General features: G+C 41.3%; 1 protein-coding gene across 6 annotated transcripts in view; it reads left to right on the forward strand.

Moving 5' to 3' along the window:
• The window catches only part of EPN3 (epsin 3), a 38,991-nt gene extending 22,738 nt beyond the window's left edge, over window positions 1–16,253 (forward strand). The window contains exons 4-10 of one of the 6 annotated variants that reach the window (XM_063293213.1): window positions 1,432–1,515; window positions 2,310–2,417; window positions 4,098–4,182; window positions 4,897–5,193; window positions 6,190–6,294; window positions 13,423–13,650; window positions 14,137–16,253. In XM_063293213.1, coding sequence (XP_063149283.1) covers window positions 1,432–1,515; window positions 2,310–2,417; window positions 4,098–4,182; window positions 4,897–5,193; window positions 6,190–6,294; window positions 13,423–13,650; window positions 14,137–14,459 — 1,230 coding nt within the window. In that variant the 3' untranslated portion in view covers window positions 14,460–16,253. Of the gene's footprint in view, window positions 1–1,431; window positions 1,516–2,309; window positions 2,418–4,097; window positions 4,261–4,896; window positions 5,194–6,189; window positions 6,295–13,422; window positions 13,651–14,136 lie in introns of all 6 variants that reach the window. The other 5 variants (XM_063293214.1, XM_063293216.1, XM_063293217.1 and 2 more) reach the window with 5 other exon arrangements.
• Window positions 16,254–16,543: the final 290 nt, after the last annotated feature.

The following is a 16,543-nucleotide window of genomic DNA, read 5'->3' on the forward strand; positions in this document are numbered from 1 at the left end:
AACAGCCCGGTGAGGTGAGTTGGGCTGAGAGAGAGTGGCTGGCCCAAGGTCACCCAGTCGGCTCTCATGCCTAAGGTGGGACTAGAACTCACCGTCTCCCGGTTTCTAGCCCAGCACCTTAACCACTAGACCAAACTGGCTTAGGTGCCACTCGGGGTCGAGGCTGGTTGGCTGCCCAGATACTGCTATGCAGGGTTGCTTAGATCAGCTTTTGTTGATTTCACCAGAAGACAAAGCACCTAAGAAAATTCTGGACTAGAAGTAAAAGTTGTTCCCTCAACCCTTGTCCTTCTTGGCTGCTGGCAGATCATGGGAGACTTGCCAACCTGCTTGGCAGGAGATTTAATATTTCAAGTGTAGCAGAATATACACTTGCTGTCTCATGGAAGGCCTTAGTACCTCCTCCAGTAGGAGAAATATCTTTATGCCCTAACTTGTGAACTGTCTCTGTTTTTCCCTATTATAAATTTCTGGAAATTTTAAATTGAAGGACAGCATAGAAATGTTCGAAACAACATGGACAGCATTGTAAGCACTTCTGGAAGAAGTTGATTATCTTGACTTACATAGACTGTGATCCTACTCGTTCTCCTGGAATAAATGACTCCAGTGTTCAAGCCAGGAAAAAAAATGGTCAGAAGTCTATTGGCTTAAAAGGGTTGGAGGAAAAGGCCTAGAAACTAAATCAAGAAGCTGTCTGCCTGTTTCTATATCTAACTATCACATCATTCTTGCCTTCTGCAGTACACAGATCTGTTATACTGTCTATGTATGACTTGTCTTCTCTGCAATAAAGCAACTTAAGTAGCCGTGTCAAATCTGTGAAGCTTCTACAGTTAGCTAGTTACTGAATGTGGGGTTGAATTCCTGGAGAGCCAAGATTTACTGCTGTGCTTGGTGTGAAGTCTGACACCCCTAGGCTTTTAAACATCAGACCAAAATACCGGCCTGGAAGATCTGGCCTGGGCTGAGCTGCCAGCACTATGCTGATGACTTTAGCTCTATTTCTCTTTTTTCCACATCTAGGTGAAAGATAGTGCTGTTTTTGATGAGGGGGATTAAACTTCAGCTGAACCGTGATAAAATAGAATCTGGTAATAGAACTGGTGATGTCAGTGGATGAACTTCAAACTTGATGAAAAAACAGATCAGCCAGTGTGATACTTACCAGATGTGTTGGATCAATTCTTATAGCCATGGATGGGCATTACTGAAGTTGTATCCAACACTTCTGGAGTGCCCCAGTGCAGAGAAGGCCAAAATAGAAATTAAGCAACGTAATTCAGTACTGCAACGAACAAAAATAGATGAATTCAGTACCAACTTGCTCTGTGTCCAGAAAGGGTAAAAGGGGGTGGATTGTTTACCCAGAATAAATTATTGAACGAAGGACTCTGAGCAAACTTTTACCCAATTTTCCTTCATTATCAGCAGCCACTTCCTCCAGTCTCCAGCACAGATGAAGATTTGCAATTACAGATAGCGCTTACCCTGAGCAAACAAGAGCATGAGAAGGTACCCCAAGCCCAGGTGGTGAAAGGGCACTTTACCTTTCCTCTTCTTGAACTCACATCTCTTCAAATGGGCAGCTTTTTCTTATCTTCACATCTTCTTCCTGGGACAGTGCTGCTCTATCCCCAGCGGTCTAGAAATTCTACACATTGCTAACTTGCCAAAAGCCTTGGAATCTCATTCATTTGCTGAAATTCTGAAATTATTAAGGTGACAAAGGTTAATATGAATCAAATCTTGTATTGTATGAGAAATGTCAGAGCCTCAGAACTCAGGAATCGGTGTTATGGGTTCTTTCTCCTCGTGGCAAAAATATCAAATGTTGGAATTTGTCAAGTTTAAAATTTGACAGTCAGATCAATCAGGCAAAGTGAAAATATGCAAGCATATCTCTTTTCCTAATTATCAAATCCACTCCTGAGCATACTTGCTTGACAGTAAGTCAAGATGCCAAGCTCAGTGGGACTTATTTCCCAAAAACTGTGCATACGGTTGCTACTGACCTCCGTCATAGAATTTGTACATTTTTAGGTGAGAGAATTCTAGACCTCTTCTTTCCTGCCATCACCCCCTGCTGTGTCCATCCTCTTCTGCCTTCTGATTCTTTTCCAATTAATAACTTTAATTTTCATGGTTCTAAAGACTAACCTTATTAATTTAGATTATATTTGAAAACTAAAAGAGTGATTGCTATTAAAAATGCACATGGTGATACCTGAATGATGATCGTTGCCTTTAGGAAATAACCATTCCATTTTCTGGTAGTTGGCTCAGGCATGTGTTCATTCTGATTGCAGGAAGTTAGAGCATGGAAGGGAGAAAATTCACTACTGCAAAAGGCACTGGAAGAAAGTAATCTGGGTGTTGAGGAAGTTGAAGATGATGATAAGGCAAAGAAAAAACAGGTATGCAGAACCAGTGGCAGGCATGCTATAATGCCTGCTTCAAAGTGTGCAAATTTATATTCCTCACGTGTTATCTCTAGGTGGAATTGCAAACAAATGTAGCTTGGAGCTGAAGTTATTGATGGTGATTTTTGCTCAAATTCTCATTGGTTAAGTGGCGCATTAGCCAATATTGACTAAGATACCGCATCCTGTCATGCCACAAGTTTTGCAAAGACTCTGAGCCCATAATTCCACAAAGGTTTATAAGACTGTGATTTCACTTATCCCTGCCTATATGTTTATTATAGAATAACAGGGTTCAACCCCAAAGACCTTTAGAAAAGGGGAAAAAATAAAGCAATAAAGGCTTGATGGAATGTATGTGCTTAACTATCAAAGGGAGGACGGTTGCTGAAATAAGGATGGTTGCACAGTAGCACGAGGAAATACTCTTATATTTCCATGCTTTTTGTTTCAGTGAAGTTTATCTAGGCTTATTTTATTCTTTTCCTCCTATCCACCTATATTTCACGCATCTACTGTATTGGCAGAATAAAATACCAAAAATATGGCAGGTGAACGTTTTGTTGCTACCTCCAATATTGTGAAGGTGAATTACAGGTAGTCCTCACTTAACAACCATTTGTTTAGTGATGGTTTGGACTTACGATGGTGCTGAAAAAACTGACATACGACCAGTGCTCACACTTATGAACATTGCAGTGTCCCCAGAGTCACATGATCACGATTTGGACATGTAGCAACCAGTTTGCATTTATGACCATAGCATCTTGTCACATGATTGCCATTTTTTGACCTTTGCAGCCAGCTTCTGGCAAGCAAAAGCAATGGGGAACCACGTGATTCGCGTTATGACCACATGGTTCGCTTAACCCCTGTGGTGATTTGCTTAATAGCCACCACAAAAAAGGTAGTAAAATTGGGTTGATTTCATTTAATGACTGCTTCGCTTAGCAACCAAAATTCCGGTCCCAACTGTGGTCGTTAAGGGAGGACTATCTGTATCAGACAGTTTCCCTCTCTCCAGGTATATCTATTCTATATCCAGGCATATTGCTCATATTCATTTATTCCTACAAAGTTCAGACTGGCAGTTTCTAGCCTCTGATAAGCATAAACTGTTCTCGTATTCCATAGCTTATACAGCAAGTGGTCCCCTGCAGAGTCTTATTTCCAGAAACACTCATTCTTCAGGCATGTTAATGCCACAATCATTTCCATTCCACAGAACCCTGAAAGCAGTGTGAAGCCAACTCACTGCCACCAGCCTCACAAGGCTGAGATCACTGCATGAGCCAATCAGTTCTTTCTTCCAGCTGTGCAATAGGGGAATGCACAGAATGGCATTCAGTCAACACTCATAAGTTTAGTTCATGTTTTGTGGATTTGTCCAATGATTCCCCACCTCCCAGCTGTGAAGACAGGTGATACCAGGGGATCATTTGGGTGTGGAACTGATCTTGGAGCAACACACACCCCTTCAGAAAACACACTTCAGAAGCAAAGGAATGCCAGCGCCATGCCTAAGGAAAGCAAGGGGGTGTCTTTTGTTTCTTTCATACTTTGCAGAAATGGCTATATTCTTGGTATATGTTGAATAATTCATATTTGTCTAAGCTCTGTAGGAACTATAGAACTATAAACTCTAATATATGGTATTCCTTTGTATCTTTCAAGTCTTCTGTGTTGGAGCTGGCAGACATTTTTGGACCAGCACCAGTCGCCTCTGCCCACACTTCTGCTGACCCATGGGATATTCCAGGTGGGGGCACTGTTCGCTCTGTTGACACAGACTTCTCTCCTCCAGCTCTATCCTTGTCCAGTTCTTGGGAGCATAATAGTAAGAAGTTTTGAACCTGTTCTCGCCTTTCTCTTTTCTGTTCTTCCATTCCATTCATGCTATTGGGCAGCTGGGGTCAATGTAAGCCATTGTCTGTTATTGTGTGGTTCTGCCTTGAACTGCAGTATGTATTATGTACTAAAAATATTTCAATTGATTTTTGTAATTCTATATACATTTTGCAATTTTATATGCGTGTATTAGAGTTCTTAAAACCTTTTTTTTTTAAATGAGGTATTACAGAAATACCTTTAAGTGTCTTAGTAAATATATTTACAAGTCTTGGGTAGCAGCTACCATCTTAAAAGAAACATAAACCTTTCTGTTTCTATTTGCAGGTTAAATGATCCCCCCCCCACCCAGATTACTCCTTTTGAACTCAGAGAATATATATACAGTAGCATCTAGACATTAGTTTCTCCTTTAGCATTATTCTTATACAGATATATGCAGATTTGATCAGTTAAAGCTCATAGAATGAATCAGCTAAGATTTCTTTCATCAAGTAGCATCTCTAAGGTTGATCTTACTAATCTATTCAATCTTCATCAAGTTATCTGCTTCTTCGTTCCCTGTTTCTTGGGTAAATCTGATTCCATGCTGATAGATGCTTTTCTATCTGCTTGCTCTTTTCAGATACTAAATCTTCTGTAGAATCAACAGGAACATCCTGGGGTCCTGCTGCAGACCCCTGGGTGCCATTACCTTTGGAGGACTCTCTGACTCACACTTCTACCAGTCAAGCTTCTTCTGGCCCCTGGAATCTTCCTCCTGTCTCTTCTGCCTCTGATCCATGGGGGATAAAATCATTGCCTTCAGGTGTCTCATCCTCAGACCCCTGGGGAAAACAGTCACCACCTGCTCCACTCTCTGCAGGTGTTACTGCTGCTGCTGATCCTTGGGGAGGTTCTATTGACAGTTCCTCTGCCCCTGGTAAGAGAGACAGTATGGTGGAGTGGTTAAGGTGTGGACAAGAAGTGGGGAGAAACAGGTTCTAGTTCACCCTGAGCCACTGGGTGTCAGCCCAGCAAGGTAGACCAGGCTAAGAAACCATTGCCAGATAGGTCAGGACTACTTTTATTGTAACAGCAATAGTAACAGAATCTTACAAGTCTGAGGGTGCTTGTGGTAGCAGCTCTTCCTCCTGTCCTTCAAGGCCATTCCCTATGCCCTCTACAGTGGGCAACTTTCAGCCAGTCATTCTACCTCACAGGAATGTTGTTGTGGGGAAAAATAGGAGGAAGCAGCACTAACTATGCCACCTTGAGCTCCTGTACAAAAGACAGGATATAAATCATATGAATTTAAAAATTTAAGACCAGTTAATGTTATGAATTACTAGTTTCCTTGACCTATCTTCATAATTGCTGGCCATAGTTTCTCCCTTGTTTTATGTGAGCCATATAAGGTGTTTTGACTCCTTTGCAAGCTGCGGTTGTCCCAGCTGAGTTCCTAAGTGGCAAGTTGTGTGACCTTCTTTATTATGACTAAAATGAAAGACACCTAGATGCCTGTCCAGCAGAGGTGAAACAGTCCCGTGCCATACGGGATTAGGCATGCATCTTTTTCTGCTTCCTTTTTACCGTTCAGGATGTTTGGGTCTTGAAGTAGATGTAAAACAAGAGAATTCCATGCACAACCTTACTCTCACTTCTGCTCTTAGGCTCCCAAATTCAAGTAACAAACTGGTAGTGGAGGAAGAGGAGAAACATACCTCTTCTCTAGGCCTTCTGGCAGAGTACGGGACAGGAATCTGTCCCTGCCCTTAGCTTCCCTTGCGTGGGGTGTGAAGGATAAGCATGAATATCACTACTACTACTTTCCCTGAGCTTCCAATCAGCAGGGGTACTGTGAAAGGCAGAAAGAGAACAAAGCAAGAAAGGGACTGGCAACTGAACAGACTTTTCTTTTGTCTTTACTTCTCTGTAGGCAATAGTACATTTGACTTATTTGCAAAATTACCTGAACCTGTGGATCAACCAGAACATGAAAGTTCTCAGGCTCCATCTTCTGTGAAATCCAACAGCTCTGTAGGTAAGCAAAGCTCTAATGTAGCCATTACCAACCTACGTCCTTCCTGTTAACCCCAAGCAACATGGATGTTGTACAAACCTGATAGGAGCTATAAGGTACAATATCTGGAAAGGGGAAGGGTGATCATATGTATTCATGGGGAAGAAAAGTTTATAGTAACTGGATACAGGTTCTTCCTGCACATTTTGGTCTCAAAATTTTGACAGACCTTGCTGACAATGAAAGGCTAAAACCAACTTCTGGTTACTACATGGGCAGTTGTCCTAGCAGAAACATGGAAGTGTTTCACACTTTCTTCTTAGATGCTGTTTTTTTCACCTTTCCAGTCCAGTCTACAGCCCTGGAATTTTCTGGGGGTCTCTCATCTAAACAATAATCAGGTCCAGTCCTTCTTAATGACCTTTGAGGTCAGTGAAGGTAGATGGTGTCAAAACCAGAAGTAGTGCCACCCTAGTTTTCATTTCACAAGACATCCCCATACTCAGAGGAGTGTTTTCCATGCAGGAATCAGTCTTCAGTCACACTTCTTCCTCTAGAACTAGTTTAGCTCTTACCTCCCTTTTTGTGCACCTCCCATTCCCTTCATCCTCCAAGCAGCTTTTTAAAAGCTTCCAAAGATGTATCTGCATGAACGGAACCTCACTGCCACTTGGACAATGGGGGCTGCTGGCTGGCCAATTGGGAAGAGTTATCCTATCAGCTTGCAAGTGTTCAAAGACATTTTCAATATCCTTTGAAGTAGGTACCTCTCCAAAAAGAGGAGTCTAAAGAAGATGGCAACGTACTGCCAAGTTGCTATTCTTTGTGTGAAGGGAAATGAGGTGACTTCAGAACGGTTCTGATAGGATGAGTGTCTCGTAGATCTGTGCCACGGCATTAGCCTTTCCATCAGTGCATTGCCCCATAGTTTGAGGTAACAGCCAGGCTCAGATAGTTCCTCTGTCCATCTCCTCATGCAACCATGTTTTTGGCTGTCAGTAATAACAGATGAATGAATTAATTAATCGTAGGGAATTGGTGGACAGGCTCCGGTATTCATAAAAATCTGCGTAGCAGATCAGTCTCTACAAGTTGCTGTGCTTGTATTAGCCGTTCAGCAAATGCTTCAGAGCAGAATGACCTAGACTTCCCCAGATGAAAAGCAGCAGCTACAGTCCATTTAGGGCAACAGTAACATTAACGATAAAAGCAATGCACATGAAGAATCTAAGTTACCATCTATAGAGTGGCATTAGAGGATGGTGTGGGCCAGATGGCATTCCACTTAGCTCCTTCTGTTTCTATTCGTAGATTACATTCTCAAATTATTTTGATAGTTCTGAGCATTTGTTTTATCGTGTAATACAACTGCTTCTAATTTTTTAAGATTCTAAGCGCATATGTTGGCTGAACTTAACATTAAGTTCTGCAAAAGGGAAATGGAAGGGCTTTTAAAATAAAAGTTCTGATTGGAACTATTTCAGTAAGAGAACAGAATTGAATATTTTCCAGTTTCTATTTAATATTTAACTCAAGGATCGTTACCGTGTCATGGTGCTGGAGCTTGAGCACCTCAATGACGCCATGAGCTAAACTGTGAAGGGCCACCCAAGACGGGAAGGTCATGACAGAGAGGTCAGACTAAATGTGATCCCTGGGGAAGGTAATGGCAACCCACCCCAGTATTCTTGCCGTGAAAACTAAATGGATCAGTACAACCAGAGATATGTCGGTATACCATCGGAAGATGAGACCCCCAGGTCGGAAGATGGTCAAAATGCTACTGGGGAGGAACAGAGGATGAGTCCAACTAGCCCCAGACGTGATGACGCAGCTAGCTCAAAGCCGAAAGGACGGCTAGTGGCCGACGGTGCTTGTGGTGAATGGCGAATCCGATGTTCTAAGGATCAACACACCATTGGAACCTGGAATATAAGATGTATGAGCCAGGGCAAACTGGATGTAGTTATTGGTGAGATGTCAAGATTAAAGATAGACATTTTGGGCATCAGTGAACTGAAATGGACTGGAATGGGCCACTTCACATCAAATGACCACCAAATCTACTACTGTGGACAAGAGGACCACAGAAGAAATTGAGTAGCCTTCATAATTAATAGTAAAGTGGCTAAAGCAGTGCTTGGATACAATCCAAAAAACGACAGAATGATCTCAATTCAAATTCAGGGCAAGCCATCTAACATCACAGTGATCCAAATATACGCCCCAACCACAAATGCTGAAGAAGCTGAAGTAGATCAGTTCTATGAGAATCTGCAGCACCTACTGGACAACACGCCTAAAAGAGATGTTATTTTCATCACGGGAGACTGGAATGCTAAGGTGGGCAGTCAAATGACACCTGGAATTACAGGTAAGCATGGCCTGGGAGAACAAAACAAAGCAGGACATAGGCTGATAGAATTTTGCCAAGACAACTCACTCTGCATAACAAACACTCTCTTCCAACAACCTAAGAGACGGCTTTATACATGGACTTCCCCAGATGGACAACACCGAAATCAGATTGACTACATCCTTTGCAGCCAAAGGTGGCAGACATCTATATAGTTGGTAAAAACAAGACCTGGAGCTGACTGTAGTTCAGATCATGAACTTCTTCTTGCACAATTTAGGATCAGACTAAAGAGATTAGGGAAGACCCACAGATCAGCTAGATATGAGCTCACTAATATTCCTAAGGAATATGCAGTGGAGGTGAAGAATAGGTTTAAGGGACTGGACTTAGTAGATAGGGTCCCGGAAGAACTATGGACAGAAGTTTGCAACATTGTTCAGGAGGCGGCAACAAAATACATCCCAAAGAAAGAGAAAACCAAGAAGGCAAAATGGCTGTCTGCTGAGACACTAGAAGTAGCCCAAGAAAGAAGGAAAGCAAAAGGCAACAGTGATAGGGGGAGATATGCCCAATTAAATGCAAAATTCCAGAGGTTAGCCAGAAGAGAGAAGGAATTATTTTTAAACAAGCCATGCGCGGAAGTGGAAGAAGACAATAGAATAGGAAGGACAAGAGACTTCTTCCAGAAAATTAGAAACATCGGAGGTAAATTCCAGGCAAAAATGGGTATGATCAAAAACAAAGATGGCAAGGACCTAACAGAAGAAGAAGAGATCAAGAAAAGGTGGCAAGAATATACAGAAGACCTGTATAGGAAGGATAACAATATCGGGGATAGCTTTGACGGTGTGGTCAGTGAGCTAGAGCCAGACATCATGAAGAGTGAGGTTGAGTGGGCCTTAAGAAGCATTGCTAATAACAAGGCAGCAGGAGACGACGGCATCCCAGCTGAACTGTTCAAAATCTTGTGAGATGATGCTGTCAAGGTAATGCATGCTATATGCCAGCAAATTTGGAAAACACAAGAATGGCCATCAGATTGGAAAAAATCAACTTATATCCCCATACCAAAAAAGGGGAACACTAAAGAATGTTCAAACTATCGAACAGTGGCACTCATTTCAGATGCCAGTAAGGCAATGCTCAAGATCCTGCAAGGTAGACTTCAGCAATTCATGGAGCGAGAATTGCCAGATGCACAAGCTGGGTTTAGAAAAGGCAGAGGAACTAGGGACCAAATTGCCAATATCTGCTGGATAATGGAAAAAGCCAGGGAGTTTCAGAAAAACATCTATTTCTGTTTTATTGACTATTCTAAAGCCTTTGACTGTGTGGACCATAACAAATTGTGGCAGGTTCTTAGTGGTATGGGGATACCAAGTCATCTTGTCTGCCTCCTGAAGAATCTGTATAATGACCAAGTAGCAACAGTAAGAACAGACCACGGAACAACAGACTGGTTTAAGATTGGGAAAGGAGTATGGCAGGGCTGTATACTCTCACCCTACCTATTCAACTTGTACGCAGAACACATCATGCGACATGTTGGGCTTGAGGAATCCAAGGCTGGAGTTAAAATCTCTGGAAGAAACATTAACAATCTCAGATATGCAGATGATACCACTTTGATGGCTGAAAGCGAAGAGGAACTGAGGAGCCTTATGATCAAGGTGAAAGAAGAAAGTGCAAAAGCTGGCTTGCAGCTAAACCTCAAAAAACCAAGATTATGGCAACCAGCTTGATTGATAACTGGCAAATAGAGGGAGAAAATGTAGAAGCAGTGAAAGACTTTGTATTTCTAGGTGCGAAGATTACTGCAGATGCTGACTGCAGTCAGGAAATCAGAAGACGCTTAATCCTTGGGAGAAGAGCAATGACAAATCTCGATAAAATAGTGAAGAGCAGAGACATCACACTGACAACAAAGGCCCACATAGTTAAAGCAATGGTGTTCCCCATAGTAACATATGGCTGCGAGAGCTGGACCATAAGGAAGGCTGAGAGAAGGAAGATCGATTCTTTTGAACTGTGGTGTTGGAGGAAAATTCTGAGAGTGCCTTGGACTGCAAGAAGATCAAACCAGTCCATCCTCCAGGAAATAAAGCCAGGCTGCTCACTTGAGGGAATGATATTAAAGGCAAAACTGAAATACTTTGGCCACATAATGAGAAGACAGGACACCCTGGAGAAGATGCTGATGCTAGGGAGAGTGGAGGGCAAAAGGAAGAGGGGCCGACCAAGGGCAAGGTGGATGGATGATATTCTAGAGGTGACGGACTTGTCCCTGGGGGAGCTGGGGGTGTTGACGACCGACAGGAAGCTCTGGCGTGGGCTGGTCCATGAAGTCACGAAGAGTCGGAAGCGACTAAACGAATAAACAACAAAGATACAGAATGAGCATTAATGATCATGTCTCCAAGTCTGCATAGGTTCTTGTTCTCTTATTCTTTGAGCTGGTCATATTCATTTATATTTAAAAATCACATAATTTACGAAAGGTAGGAAAAAGGACTTCATCCAGGTACTTTTTCTGTCCAAGCCAAACAATTAACTTTGATTTTGGAAAGAGATTGATGATACAAGATACCGTTCTGTAGTATTTGTTAAGAACAGAATTGATTTATGCCAAGTATATAAATACTGGACTGGTTTCTGGTGATTCCAAAGCCAGTTCTATTGGAACCCACTGGACACAGGAGAGTACTAATTATGGGTATTGATGTGGCTTAAAAATTAATAATACTATTTCAAGTTTATTATTCTCAGTTCTCTTCACTTTTATAGTTATACAATATTGCTTGCTGAAGCCTAGATTCCCCCCCCCAATGGATAGTACTACTGAATATTTTTGCCAACATTGGGACCAGTGTGATAGAAGTCAAATGGGCAGTTCCTGAAATAAAATAATTCTGATAATACCACTTTGACAGCTACAATTTTGCCAAGCCAGAGTAATGTTAGTTTTTTTTTTTTAAGGAGTACAAGACCTGCTTAGTGTTTATCAACAGTGGATCAGAATTTATTTTCCTTAGCTGGCCTATGTCTTTGTGAGAACATTCCTAAGAATCTCTCCTATTGGTCAGAAGTCCTCAAGCATACCTGCATAATTAATGTTAGTGTTGATTAATATAATTGCTGGATTTTCCATGTTAATTTCTGGTTCTGCCACTTGGTTAAGTTATTTTATTAAGTGGGAATATCCTTGCATGGTGATTGAAGAAAATTGCTATGGCATCAGTAAATACATGAATCAAATAAATATCTGTTGGTTTTTAATACTTACAACTTGAATATCATTGTAATAGTTAATACTATCTGCTAATGGTACAGTTATAAAAAAGAATGAGGAGAGAGGACATCCCAGTTTTATTCCTGCAATATTAATTAATATTACTTATTAAGAACTTTCTTAGAAGGCAAATATAGTTGTTCAGTTACAGATACAAAATTACAATCAAACCTATGGCACACAAAAGTTCGCACAGAAACTTCCATTTCATCCTATCAAATACATTGGAATGTTTAACTGAAACATTGCAACTGGAGTATTTATATACTTGGCATAATAGGTTTAAAGGTCTTCCAATAATGTCAACTAAATTTCTCTGAACCAGTTCCAGTATGATTAGGGGATAACTAAGTGCAAAGAAATTATTTTTAATTTAATTTAATTTAATCTTATTTGCTAAAAGAGAATGTCTAGGTTTATAAAATCTTTGATTCATTAACATTGTTGGCCTTGTGATAAAAAGATAGCTTGTTCTTGATATAACAGAATTATGTAAAGGGTTAACAGGGCACTTCCTTATGTACAAAGTAGGTGAAAGGATAACTTGGAAGGCGAAGGAAAAGGTAAGAGGAGAAATGTAGTAGAGAAGTGAGAGGGAAAAGGGACATTTCCAGTATATTGAAAAGAGATGACAAGACACTAGAGGTCCTTGTGAAACTGTAAAGTATCATTCTGTAAATAAACATTGTTCTATTGATGTAGTGACAAACAGAAACAACTTATATCTTGTTATTGTTAAATGAAGTTTTAGTTGTTTGTAAACCATCTGTCTCCTGAATAAATGAAAGAAAGAATATAATACAGCTACACACCTAAAATATTACACTGTCAGAGAAAAAACACTACAGTAAGACAGGAGATATCCACAGTATAGGAACTCCAAGCTCACCTTTTTGGGGTGGTGGCAATGCAATTTTAAACTAGAAAAAATTGTGTCAGTTTCCTTGGCAGCTGCCTAAGACCGGAATGATTCTTTCCCAAGCAAGATTCTCAAAGAATTTTCTTTAGCAAGATTTACTGAGATGAAAGGAAGAGATTACAACAATTCCAGCAACTGACCCATTTTCGGTTTAGAACTAATATTTTCTTGTGTACACCATGGCACACGCTTTCTGATTTTCTACTAGTCTTCCTATGATCTGGCATGAAGGTGGGTCTCTTCAGTGATAACAGAGAAACTTGCAGCTGGCTGTTTACATAACAGTCTCGAGGACCTTTATGAGTGAGAACTGACTCTTACATTGTGCCCCTTCTGATCCAATAAACCCAGTTTTGCCATGGCTCTATATGAAGCCTGCCATTTTTTTTAAAAAAAAATGCCCAGGCTTTTTAGTTTTCCCTGTTTTTTTTTTTCCTTGGTAAACCATACATTTCAGAAATGGGTAAATATAAATAAATCATCCAGAACCAGAAGGAAGTGGGGAGCAAGCAATGGGACCATGTCACCCATAAAGTAAAACCTTGTTCGTTCTTTCTTTCTTTCCTTCTCTCTCACTGGTAGATGTGGACCTGTTTGGTGACCTTATTCCAAGCACCAAGGAGGATGGAATAAAAAGTAAAGACATTTTTGATATTGCAAGTTTAGGAGATTCTTTACCTGATTCAAAGGAGAAGAAAGACAACAAAACACCAGAGACCTTTCTTGGCCCCAGTGCCTCTTCCTTGGTTAATTTGGACTCCCTGGTTACAGTCCCCCAGAGCCTGAAGTCACGTAATCCATTTCTGGCAGGTAGGTTGCATAGGCAGGAACAACATGGGATCTTGCACAAAAGTCTAAAGGAAGCCTATAGACTCTTGTTTGCAGCTCCATTTTGCATGACCCGGTCCTGTACCTGGGCCCTCCCTCTTTGTTCCCCTTTTTGCTGGGCCCATTTCTTCATAGGTTTCAATCCTTGTCCAAAAGTTCAGAATGCCTGTATTTGTCTTTGGATGAAATACTGTTTGTGACTTCTGCCTTGGGGCCTGTTGGCATTTCAGGTCTTGAAGCCAAACATGCTTGGGACCTGTGGGGAAATGTTGCCCTTCAGAAATACTGGTGTGATGCCTTTTCATGTTTTTCTTATTTGACAATCAAGAAAATGATGGGTCTTCTTTGGAACTTGCCAATTTCTTTTGCAGAATTACTTGATGGCAGGGACAGGGATTTGCTTCCTCAATTTCCCATTGAAATTCTTAATGGAAATCAAGATGACAGTCATGTTTCTCTTTTTTCTAGGACTCAGTGCCCCTTCACCTACCAACCCATTCAACGTTGATCAGCCCAAACCAACTCTCAACCAGATGCGGACCAACTCCCCAGTGCCTAGTGTACCTATGGGGGTGCCAGTGAACTCTATGACCTACAGTACTTCTCTCCCTCTTCCACTCAGTAGCATCCCCTCAACAATGACTCTCCCAGCCTCTGTGAGTGCCTTCCCTCAGGCTGTAGCAGGGCCTTTCCCAGAGCTACCTAGCAACTTGCCTCAACCTCTCCTACCACTCTCTGGCTCAGTCCCCCCACCACTAGCTTCACAAAACAGTATGAACCCTTTTCTCTGAGAAGACTTGGTTGGTAACATGTGATATATCCATTACTCCTTCCCCAACTGTTATGGAGGACCTCCCGTGCAAAGCACATTGGTTTTGATGCAAGCAAGTATCTCCCTGGAAGCTCTGATCAAAGAGACTCAGCATGAATGTCCTTGCTCAATAAGATACAAAAAACCAACTGTCCATCATGTTGAACATTGCCTATAGTCTGCTGTTGATGGCAGTTGGGACATCAGCTGACACTGTTTTGATGGATTAAAAAGGAGGTGGGAGGGCAGGTCTGTAGAAGGGCATTTCTTTTTCCAAGGATCTCTGCTCTCCTGCTTTTATGTTGGCACAAATAATGACTAAATCAAACAAATCAAAACAAAAACTCAAGATTACCTTCTTCAATGTGAAGGAAAGAAATTATTTTGTAGTCTGCATGGAAATACACAAACATTTGCCAAAGCTTACAGCTCTAATTCCTGCATGACAGGGGCACAATCTCATTCCTGGAAATCTTGACAGCTCAGCAAATTTTGCAATGCTATATGCAAGGGGAGATGATCTTATTTTTTGCTACAGTCACTTTCACTGGGTTGCCTAAAGGAAACCTCTTCCATTTCCTGCTGTTTCCACTCAGTCACACTTTCATCAATGTTCTTCTTGCACATCTTTTGGTTTTTTGTGAGCTTTAGATATTCTGAGATTTAGCGAGGGACCATTAAAGGGGTAAGAATGAGCTACATAGAAGGACATCAAAAAACAAACAAAAAAGGGCAGTCAAGCTCAATGCCTGCATTGTGTGGATATGGTGGCAAGAATGCTGATCCATGAAAGGGATGGAGAATAGAGTCATAAACTCCAGCCCCCTAGAAATATATGACCAACCTCCTCTGGCTTCTAAATCAAATGTGTACTGAATAAGTAGGCTAGCTAGGCTCTACAGGGTCCCAATCCCAGGCGTTCCAAATTCTGAAGATGCTGCCACACTTTACATGAAGAGCTGACAGTTCTTGCTGTTCCTGTTTGTTACTCTATATGAAGTCTGATATCACTGCACTGTTCTGCATCTGATAGCTTTGATCCAAAAGACTTTTCTTTGTGAACTTCTCCATACTTATAGGGGAACATGATGGACGTTCTGATTTTCGTCTTGGATGGTCCCTTAGTTATGTATTTGATCACAGGCTTTTCCTAGTACCAACTTCCCAGTCCCAGATCCAGTCTGCAAAACGTGGAACTCAGCAACAGCAAATCCAGTCCAGAACACTTGAATGAACTTTGTGGAATGCATGAGAATACTTAGGATAACTTGAATGGTGGCAAAGGATGGAAGGGCTTTGTTAATGTGTTTGAGAACTCTATCCATGAGAAACCTTAATATTGGGCTTGGTGGCCTAGATGCCTTTTATTCAAGCTCAGAGTTGCTTTGAAAATATTGAAAAGATATGTGTAAACTTATTTTCAGTGAACCTCTCCTTCCAAGGTCATCCTAGGATATTAATGGAAGTGGTATAAGCCAGAAAGCTATAGCAGTGGGTACAGCATAAATATCCCAACTACCATCTGTGACTTAATTGAGGATTTCACTCAGCATGCCAATACAAGTTGCATCTGCAGGGCATGATGGCTGTGGAGCACTGATTCAGCTGTAATGGGAGAGAAGTCAGGGCCAGCCATGGAGAGCAATCCAGGACAATCATTGGGGCTTTCTAGCCTGTACTTAAACACAATACTATCATACCAATACAGATTTTCAACCTATATAAAATAATGGGGGGAGGGGAGAATAAGAGGCCAATAAAAAGTCCAAATGTGCTTGCTAATTTACAGTGTATTATGTGCTCCTTTTAAGTGTTTATTTTTTCAGTTTAAGCAAGGGGGACCTGAATGGGACTGCATGGGTAAGCACCAATGTACACAAAACATCAGCTGCCCCCCAAATGTTACTACTTTTATTTATATAGAGTATATTGCTCCTTTTGGAACTGGGTTTTGTGCTATCTTTGATCACCATCAATTTGAGTTGAAGTAAGGATTCTTATTTCCAGGCTTAAGGAGTAGGTGTTTTTCCTCCTGTTTGGCCAGTCCTAAAGAATCATTGAGAG

The sequence above is a fragment of the Candoia aspera genome, chromosome 2, assembly GCF_035149785.1.
Source record: "Candoia aspera isolate rCanAsp1 chromosome 2, rCanAsp1.hap2, whole genome shotgun sequence".
Taxonomy (NCBI): domain Eukaryota; kingdom Metazoa; phylum Chordata; class Lepidosauria; order Squamata; family Boidae; genus Candoia; species Candoia aspera.